This window comes from Theobroma umbraticum, unplaced genomic scaffold (assembly GCF_002168275.2).
Source record: "Theobroma umbraticum cultivar Fairchild unplaced genomic scaffold, ASM216827v3 scaffold_30.0, whole genome shotgun sequence".
NCBI classification, from domain to species: Eukaryota; Viridiplantae; Streptophyta; class Magnoliopsida; order Malvales; family Malvaceae; genus Theobroma; species Theobroma umbraticum.
In genome coordinates this window covers 5387930-5397720 of record NW_018397254.1, presented here as the reverse complement: position 1 = coordinate 5397720, position 9791 = coordinate 5387930, and the positions used below count along the sequence as shown (strand labels likewise).

The 9791-nt window shown below is 36.8% G+C and overlaps 2 protein-coding genes across 3 annotated transcripts in view; one reads left to right on the top strand and one right to left on the bottom strand.

Annotated features, from left to right (window-relative positions):
- DMR6 (2-oxoglutarate (2OG) and Fe(II)-dependent oxygenase superfamily protein) overlaps positions 1 to 4236 on the top strand; it is a 6485-nt gene extending 2249 nt beyond the window's left edge. Inside the window, exons 3-5 of one of the 2 annotated variants that reach the window (XM_021444924.2) lie at positions 2526 to 2850; positions 3055 to 3325; positions 3757 to 4236. In XM_021444924.2, the coding sequence (XP_021300599.1) occupies positions 2526 to 2850; positions 3055 to 3297 (568 nt within the window). In that variant the 3' untranslated portion in view covers positions 3298 to 3325; positions 3757 to 4236. Of the gene's footprint in view, positions 1 to 2525; positions 2851 to 3054; positions 3719 to 3756 lie in introns of those variants that run through there. The other variant, XM_021444923.2, reaches the window with a different exon arrangement.
- Positions 4237 to 4717: 481 nt separating this feature from the next.
- OMT1 (O-methyltransferase 1) lies at positions 4718 to 8454 on the bottom strand. Its single transcript, XM_021444921.2, has 4 exons — positions 7946 to 8454; positions 6242 to 6552; positions 5790 to 5854; positions 4718 to 5298 (listed from the first exon to the last, which is right to left on the bottom strand). Exons 1-4 carry the CDS (start codon positions 8362 to 8364, stop codon positions 4996 to 4998), a joined length of 1098 nt encoding a protein of 365 aa, XP_021300596.1. The 5' UTR covers positions 8365 to 8454; the 3' UTR covers positions 4718 to 4995.
- Positions 8455 to 9791: the final 1337 nt, after the last annotated feature.

Genomic DNA, 9791 nt, shown 5'->3' with positions numbered 1-9791 from the left:
TTTGTTTTACCCGGAAGAACTCAGCTCTCTATTTCTAATATTGAAAACGTTCTTTTACCCGAGTCCTTAGTTACTTTCCTTAAGGAACCGAAGAAGCCCCAGCTGAGCTGGGATATTTTTCTCGTAATCTCCATTGAATTTATGCCTACGCAAATGTTATTTTCAGACGAAAAGATTTTTAAATATTTTCCTTCCGCAATCACACACGTAAGAAAGGAGAAGGTATTCAAAGTTTGAGAGTGAAATTAGTATAGTATATACAAGTTGAGAGAGCGGGGTGTTAATGTCAAATTTATCGGTTGGATAGCAACTTCAAGGCTGAGCAAGGCGGCAGCCAGTAGTTCTAACCCTAGTGATTCATGAGGATGTGGACACAACTCTAAATGGGTCGGCCGTGGGCCAGTTGTTTATAGCCTTTTGTGGGTAGTGGACAAACGACTTGGTCCGTGATGATCAAGTCTTTGGTTGCGTAGTCTTAGAAATCTTTGCTGAGATTGGGCCACTTTCACTTTTAGACTTTATTAGCTAATTATAGCAAACGTAATTAACGGTGATAACGGCAACAAAAAGCTCAGATCAGATACATTTAGGCTAAGGGGCGGTGAACCCAAACGTAGAGTAGACTGTACTAGTGACATCACGGGCTCAAAGCCGTGTTGACGTAATCAGATTAGATAATGGAGACCCAAATTAATTGAATATTGGGCCCACAGCTGTAGTAATAAATAAGCTTTGGTTTCAAGGCGCCGACTGAGGCTCTTCTAGAATCACTTCTATTTTAACCTATTTACTAACTATTTTATTATTATGTTATTATTGACTTTTATTTTGTTCTATCCTTCATTTTGATATGAGAAATGAAAGAAATTATCTTGTTAAACACAATCATGGGTAGAAATTCAACGTGTGTTAATGACTAAACATATTATTAGATAGTCAATAATGCAAAGATTATATTCTCGTATTTGGTTTAGATTGCTATTAATTTGGTTTATTTGTAAAATAATCCTAGATTTCGTATTTACTAATAATAATTCATAATTTCCTCATTTTCTTTCAAATTATTTACAAGCTAAGCATGTCTTATAGCGGGTTTATTGAAATACAATCTTGAAACTATTGATATTTTAGATGGGTTAATGATGATTGAAATTATAGATAAGATTGAATAATTAATGAAAGCCTTGGCTAAAAGTACATAAACACAGGTACATTGAACCCCATATATAAAATATCGAAATGACTCAACTTCATAATTGCTAGTGGCGGTGGTTTGGTTTTTCCTCCTTTTCCATCTGTAATCTATAATTGTGATGGTGATGGCTTGGACGTTTGAAAATTGCCTTTCGTGGGGAAATTATAGAGTCCTTAAGAACTTTCTTGATTGCTTGACTCTCCAAAAAATCCATGCATCAAGAATTGAAGATGAAGATTTTATTCTACTGACTCTTACTTTTCAAACTATGATCATCTTCATCTTCATTTGCATAGTTTATGGTATTAAGTTCCTTGAGTTTCTTCGAAGAGTAATGTATTTTAAGTTGAAAGGATTAAGTATTAATTTAATATTAATATATTAAATTTAATTGCTTTGACAAGAAACATAATTTTTATTTTTAAAAATGAACCATAAGAGACGGTTACAATAGAAAAAAAATAAAGGAATAATGATTTTGGTTGAACTTTTTAAAATAATCATGGAGGTTTTTTGGATACTATGCCTATGGATGATTAAGAAATGATTACAGCAAGGGGCAATCCCTTTGCAGCCACTCCATCTCCCCCAGGATCCAGACTGACTTCCAAGACGCTATCATTCCATCTTTTGTCGGATGAAACCTTTGCACAATTCTGCCAACCCAACCTCCATCAGCCAGAGCAATTGGGCAAAAGCTTATAAGAATCCACCACACAAGAAATTATAAACAAAACAAGGAATAGAGGAACTTGTCAGTGGGTAGTACAAAAAAAGAGAAGTGGGGAAAAGAACTTGGTTTTCCTCAACACCATGTATAATGATGTAGGGAAGAGAAAATGAGAAATAAACTAAAAACAAAACAAAAAGAAGAGAAAAATAGGGTATGGAGAAAGACTACAAGGGTTTAAGAAATTTTACTGCTATGGATATCTATTCATCCGAGGATTTAAAACTAAAAAAGCTTTGCTGATAATACTTAAAACTATTAGTACCTTTTATCGGCCAAATCAATGAGAAGTTTTGCATATATATTACTCTTTCATTCCCCACACGTTTTGTCTTGTCAGTTATCATGATTGTTTCTTTTGTTAAAGTAAAGTATTTGTCAGGATGGCCCCAGATTTTAAGAGAGCGAATCATTTTTTGTTCTACTGTTGGAGGAATGCATGGAAATTAGACCACTACTCTTGTAAAGGCTCAGCCAAAAAAGATAGTAGAACTAATCATAAGCAGATACATGCATTTGTACTTCCTTCTTTGTTTGAGACATCAGTGGAGGAGGAGAGAGTTCTAATGCCTAAATTGCCAAATTGACTTGAATTGACAGGGAAATTGTGAGCCATTATTGTGTAGAAGTTCGAGAACTTGGGTATAGGTTACAAGAATTAATATCGGAGAGCTTAGGCCTGGAAAAAGATTACATAAAGAACGTTTTGGGGGAGCAAGGGCAGCATATGGCTGTGAACTATTATCCGCCATGTCCGCAGCCAGAGCTGACCTATGGATTGCCAGGACATACAGACCCCAATGCTCTTACAATTTTACTTCAAGACTTGCAAGTTGCCGGCCTTCAAGTACTCAAAGACGGCAAATGGGTTGCTGTTAATCCCCGCCCAAATGCTTTTGTCATTAACATTGGTGACCAATTACAGGTAATATATATAACTACTCCCACTACTAGTATTTTGCCATGTGCACGTTGTGAAGTTATTCATAATTAAACTCGAAAGGTATAACGAAAAGTACAAAGGTAAGGATGTTGGAATGAATGACTAATTAATATGTCTTCTAAACTACACTTGGTTTGCCAATATGCAAGCTTCCTAGCAAATCAGTCCTGACATCGATGATTGCAGGCATTGAGTAATGGGAAGTACAAGAGCGTGTGGCATCGAGCCATTGTGAATGCTGATAAGCCAAGGATGTCTGTTGCTTCCTTTCTCTGCCCATATGACCATGCCTTGATCAGCCCTGCAAAACATCTTACAGAAGATGGATCTGGAGCCGTATACAGGGACTTTACTTATGCAGAATATTACAGTAAGTTTTGGAGCAGGAACCTGGACCAAGAACATTGTTTGGAACTTTTCAAGAACTAACACCAGCTCACCGTCTGGTTGATCTTCGGTACTTATTCTATCATTTTGTCGACTTGTCAGGATCAATTGCCTGCTTGCTGCCAGTTACAGGCGTTGGTTTTATATTACCAAAATGCATAATGAACTGCAGCATCAGTAGAACGCCCCATTATTATTCATGGCAGTGTGCCATTTTTTAATGCAGCATACTGCCATATGCTGGCAGCCTACCGTAACATATCCATTTGTAGAACTTCCCAATTTCTGCTGATTGTGGTTTGATTATTGGTCCACAAAGAAACATGGGATTATTTTGTACTGATGTTGCACTTCCCTATATTATTGTATTCCAGCATGCGGGACAATCTTATCCGTCATAAAGTGGTCTTATGCAGGACAATGTTATGTGTAATGAAATGGTTCTTGCTGTTTGTGAATGTAATTTGAGCCTAGTAACTGACAGCTTTTGCTGCCGTACAGGTGAAGTTTTGCTAATGGCAAAGCGAAGCGGGTGCTGGATGCCTTGCGCCCATTCTGATCAACTACCCTAGTTTCTCTGGAAGCATATGTGCATACTCTTGCATAGCGAATATATATGCACTCACTTGCAGGGTTGTGTAGATTGCTCTTCTTTGTGTTGCCACTTGCTAAATTTGGTGAATAAATAAAATGTGTTGTTTCAGGGAAAACCGAAGATAGAATAGGAAGTGTAAAGTAGTAATTACATAAATCCCACTTCAATAAAGTTCGGGATTTCGTGATTATTTAATAGATAGACATTATCTCAACTTCTCAACAGATTCAGGATCCATATACAGAACAAATGATTTGCCGGCCCTGGTAGTGTAGTTTCCACCAAGATTGCTAGCCTCCACATTCACCAAGTTACAATGTATCATTTTTTTCTAACTGGACCTCGAGATTGGATTTCATAAATACTGAATCATTTCTATACACTTGCATCAGAACTTCAAAAGAACATGCTTTAGCATTTTCATACAATTTGCATATGCAGTATAGACATCTGTTGGTCGTCTTAGTCTTAAGTTCACTAATTATAAGGATTGAAAACCTCGACAAAGGACATACACTTATCATTGAATTCTAGATCTCAATAAGGAAAAATTAAGATGGTTCCATCTGTTAAAGTTCTTATATTTGCCCAAGCTTCTCTTCTCTGAAATAAACGTGTCCCTTTAACTTCAATGGGTGAAGTCGACCCTGATCTATAATGATGTTTCTTAGATCCATTTCCTTTCGTAATCAATTTTTCCACCCATATGTTTTCCAGGATCACTGGTACACTATTCCTTCTGATTCTAACTAGTAGCAATATCTGCCAGCACACCCAATTAAGTCATCTCCTGTATTCTGCTGAAATTATCACAAGGCATGATTTAGCTGTGGGCTACCATGATAATTGAAGAACGAGTTCCCAAGCTTTGGTAAAAGAAAATGCCGCAAACAAAATATGTATTTATACAATCACCTTTTGGAGACATTAAACAACACTTTAATTAATAGTTACAGTGAGGAAGGGGGTACATCTATCAACATATATAAAATAGTATTTATTTTACACAAGGAGCATAAAATCTCATTCTTATTGTTTTCTGTGAGCAAGAAGAACTATGTATTCCGGAAAGCCACCTTTGATACAATCACAAATTAAGCTTACAATCCAAAAGTAATGGTGAAGCATGTAGCAAAGCCAAAGATTCAAACCGTTTTGAGAAACTCCATGATATAAGTGCCAAAAGCACAACACTTTACTTGGAAACCTTGAAATCCTGAACCCTTTGCCAAGGCCTCAAATTCCTTCTCAGTCCTCTCTTTCCCACCAGGGTTGTGAGCCAACATGATACAATCAATATGGACAACTAACTTTGTGGCAAGGCTAGCATCTGGGTAATCTGGGAGATTGCATTCGGCAACAATCACTTTTCCATTGTCTGGCAAAGCTTCATAGCACTTCTTCAAAAATTTGGAGCAGTGTTCATCGCTCCAGTCATGACATATCCACTGCATCACACATACATGTCAAGAGCACAAATCATGGTTGATCAGGCTAATAAAATTTTTAGTTCTTGTCTTTCATAATGGTTTATGCACCAGTCAAAAGTGAACTTGCACCCGCATGTACTCTGCCTATTATAAAAAAAGGAATATCTCAGCCTGAAGTTTCCTTTACTTCACAAAGGAACTTCAGCAATTAATTTGAATCAGTGGAACAGTGCATTAGAATTGTTGGTCTAAGACCTTATTTATAGATTTTCCAGAGGCTTCTTGCCATCCCCTGCAAGATAAACAGGGGATGGGAGAAAGAAAAATCTTTAGAGGTGAATGGAACACTACCTAGGGTTGAGTCAAAGGGGACCAAGTTGAGAGTTAGTGGTGTGTTAATTCCACATGTCATTCATTAGCTCCATTATTTCTCAGATTGTTGAGTTCAACAATCAACAAGCCACATAATGGGTAGGTACAGCAGAGATTTTCAGTTGATTCAAACTCACCTTCATGAAAATGGCATCTCCTTTTGGAACACTTACAAACATATCTCCACCAACATGCTCCACACCTATAGACAAAACATAGTAAAATTTCATTTCTAAAACAAGATAAGGAACAATGCAGTATTGTCCACAGATTTGAGGAAATGAAGAAATTCATGTTTTTAAGATACAAATATTAGTCTAAAATGCAATCAATGTCCTGAATAAATATTAAATTGGTGATAAAGTTAATCCCACGTCAAGTAAGTTGAGGTATCCTACATACATAAATATTATAAAGACCATTTCACTTGTTGTCAATTGATTTTGAATCGGATGTCCATCTAAAATTTTACCATTTACTACGATAATTAACTGCTTATAGGCACTTAGTAATTAAATTCAAAGGAACTCAATAGATTGAGACCTGTTGGCTATTACAAGGACTAGAAGGATGGAGAATATTGTGATACCAGGATAAGCTGGAGCATCGTCAATGACATGAGGCAAATCAAAGTTAATGCCCTTTATGGAGGGGTACTTGGAGATGATCATGTTAAGTGTGGCACCAGTACCACCGCCAACATCAACCAGTGTTTTGACTCCCTCAAAGCCATCGTAGGTCTCAAGAATCTTCCTCATGGTAATGGTAGAGTGCTCAGACATTCCCCTGTTGAAAACCTTGTTGAATCTAGGGTCTGTGCCATGGTACTCAAATGCCGTCATACCATAGGCCTTGTTGAACGGAATTCCACCTTCGAGCACTGCATCTTTCAAGTAGTACCTACAAAAAGTCCAACAATGCTTAATTCTCAGGTCAATCTCAGTTAGGATAATATATCTTCACTTTATATGTAGATGAACTAGTGACTTTACTATTACGAATCAGCAGTTTATTTCAGGGCCAGGAGAGAACTTCCTCAATTGAGATGTTGAAAATTTGATCATCCACAGCAGCCCCGTTTTTGTACATCATTTGCCTTTTAAAATATTCTACAATAGGAAGGGTCAAATGCTAGCAAAATCAATTAGTTGGCCTGACCTCCTCTGAAAATTTTTGATCAACTGTTTTGAAAAATGTTCTGGTTTGAATTTACTTCTGAGTGTCAACCAATTGCTTCATCATAGTGAATCCACATCAGTCTCCTCAGAATACTCGTATTTTACTTCAGTGATAAAGACCTGATTGTGTATATAGTGCATCTTAAGTTATTCCTTCTAGTCACCATTATCATGATTAATGAGCTGTCACTTGCACTGGAATACTACTACTTCTATATTTATAAACATTAAATAATAGTTTTTGTTTTCAATATATTTATGTTTCCATCTTCTGATGTTCGTTGAATACTTATTTTGAACTTAAGTTTGACGTGGTTGATCGAGATAAGATAAAAAATAAATAAAAGAATAAGCCAACATTCACATATTTTCCATACGGTGGATGAACAAACCCACTGGCCCTAAGGAGATGATGAAAATTTGTATATTCTCCTATTAATTTATATTTGCATCATTTTTCCGTTTTATATTTTAAACAAAAAATGTTGGGTGATAGGTGTCCCAAGTTTCAAATAGTATTGGCCCCAATTGTTTATCACAATTACCTAACTATAGTGTACGAGTATAACATATCCTCTCAAGCTTTTGTTTTTGCTTTTGTTTCTACCGCTACCTTGACCGACATATTTATCTTTTGAGTATTAGGGTCATAATATTATCTTCAAGTATAATTATTACTATATGGTAAAAGTGATACCGTGACAAGTTAATTTAAAGCCGTAAACATATATATGAAGCATAATTAAGTAAAAATTTTATATTTAAGTTATGTATAATACACGCATATAGTTGTTAATCACTCTCTTTCAAGCATAGACAAATAGGAAGATAAGGTTAGAACGTTTGAAAGAGACGTAAATACTCCTATATATACGGTTTCCGAAAATGGAATGCTCTAGTCAATGAATTACTTAACTTCAGAAAAGAAATGAAGGGTTGAGGGAACCAACCTTTATCACAACACCAACAATGATGATATGAGTAAAGTTCACCAGATAGAGTAGCTATGAATATTTCTTTTTGGGGCGTAAATGAATGAAGAATTGGAGAAATAACCAAGTAAAGGGGAATAGAGAAAAAGCAAGGAGCAAAATTAATCAAGGTTTAGCGCTTACCAGCTCTCCATGAGGACCTTGTCCTGATTCATGAGACTTAGGGTGGAAAGAGTGACACCATCCTCATTCTTGGTCAAAAATTTGCAGACAGGACCAAGACCATAGAGTCTCTCCACTTTGCCATCAGGAAGAGTACGCAAGGAGCAATTGAGAACGGAGTAGCTAGCAAGGAGGCGCAAGATGCGGTCTAGCATGACAGGTGCATCAGGGTTCTTCGTGGGGAGCTGGGAAGCCAATTCTTTTGGGGACAGGAAAGCACCTGGACCAGCTTTGGCCATGATTTCGAGCAGGTCGAGTTCTATGGCTGACTTGAGGACCATGGGTAGAACTGAGGCACAGGTCAGTTGCATGGCGAATAAGTTCGCTTCCTCGTCGGAGACTTGGGTGGGAGTCATTTGGGTTTCACCGGCTGAACCCATTGTTTTCTTTGGTTGGGATATTGGAGTTCGGACGGTGTGAAACGCTGAAGAAAGAAGCAAGATTGGAGAGTTGAAGATGGGGGAATGCCAGGCACAAAGTGGAGTTATATATCGTTGGTTGTCTCAACCACTTCGCTCTTGGTCCCAAATTCCCCATGTACAAGTGCCCACCCACCTAAAAGACAGGACCCCACAGTCCACCCTCTCTGTATCGATCGCAAACCTTTTTTATACTTTGGTAGGGTCTACGTATTTCAATACTATTTCACCCTGACCATGATCTTAGACGATCTATAAAACTATTTTAATTCTCTGGCGACGTAACCCACAAGGATCAATCATAGGGGAGCATTTTTCGGTGTTGCAATAGTCGAGTAAGATTTTACTTTGCTGTGATCACCTCTGCCGCCTTTTGACTAGCGGGAGAAAAAATAATATATCAATGGTAAAATCTGATGGCAAAGTCAAAGCTGGAAGTACTGTTTCTGTTAGTGTAGGACAACTGCACCATATGGCGTACAAACCGAGTTAGGTGTATGTTAATTCGTTAATGTAAATGGCCATGTCAAGGAAAGCTGACGTAGAAACTAACAAACTTAAAACGACAATACAAAATTTAAAAGCGACCTTTGTTTTTTCTTGGACAAAAGAAAAGTGTAATATTCAAATAATATTTCAGGTAACCATTTGAGCGCAGACTCCAAAGGCAGTCCCTCCCTCAACTAACCCATTTGAATTTCACACACCATTTTTTGGTTGGGATTAGAATGCCTCGTCATGAATCACACTAGTACTCCATTGAACGCATACAAGTCAAATGAATAAACCACTCGAAGCTTTTGAAACCACAAAGAAGTTGGGGAGAGAAAAATGAACAAGTCGAAATGAAATGTGTTGGATTGCTCAAGTTTGGTACTGTTCTGAGATAGAGGATTGCTTGAATTTTTCTTTTTTCTTTTTTTTTGTAATATTTCTTAGAGTAATATCTTGGGTGAAAAATCGTACTAATATTTAAAATCTTAAAATTATTTTTCACCATAAATTGAATAATACAATGCAAACGCTTTGGGGGGTGTTCAGGGAGTTTTTTTTTTTTTTGGTTAAAGGTAAAAAATTTCTTTTAAAATGAGGAAGAAAGAAAAATCACCACAGCAATAATAAGACCATTGCCACCTATATTACCCATTATGCCACAATCATAGGGGTAATTTCCCAAAATCCTGCAACCAATCATAAACCCAGAAACATCAGACAACAGCCCAAAGAGAAACCTAGAACCTACAATTAATTCAGATGCAATTAAGTTTTATAATTAGATGAACTATGCCGGATTTCAGTTTTTATTTATTTTAAAAATTAGAGATTTTGTCGACATCACTAATTACTTATCAATTAATCATACAAATACCGAGCTTCTTAAAAAAGAA

What these genes read in the sequence shown, in the direction of transcription:
- OMT1 (XM_021444921.2), bottom strand. Translation starts at nt 8,364, where the DNA reads ATGGGTTCAGCCGGTGAAACCCAAATGACTCCCACCCAAGTCTCCGAC. An exon ending in AAGGTCCTCATGGAGAGCTG is followed by an intron (nt 6,553 to 7,945) that starts GTAAGCGCTAAA and finishes GACTTTTTGTAG; the next exon opens with GTACTACTTGAAAGATGCAG. An exon ending in CGATGCTCCAGCTTATCCTG is followed by an intron (nt 5,855 to 6,241) that starts GTATCACAATAT and finishes TTTTGTCTATAG; the next exon opens with GTGTGGAGCATGTTGGTGGA.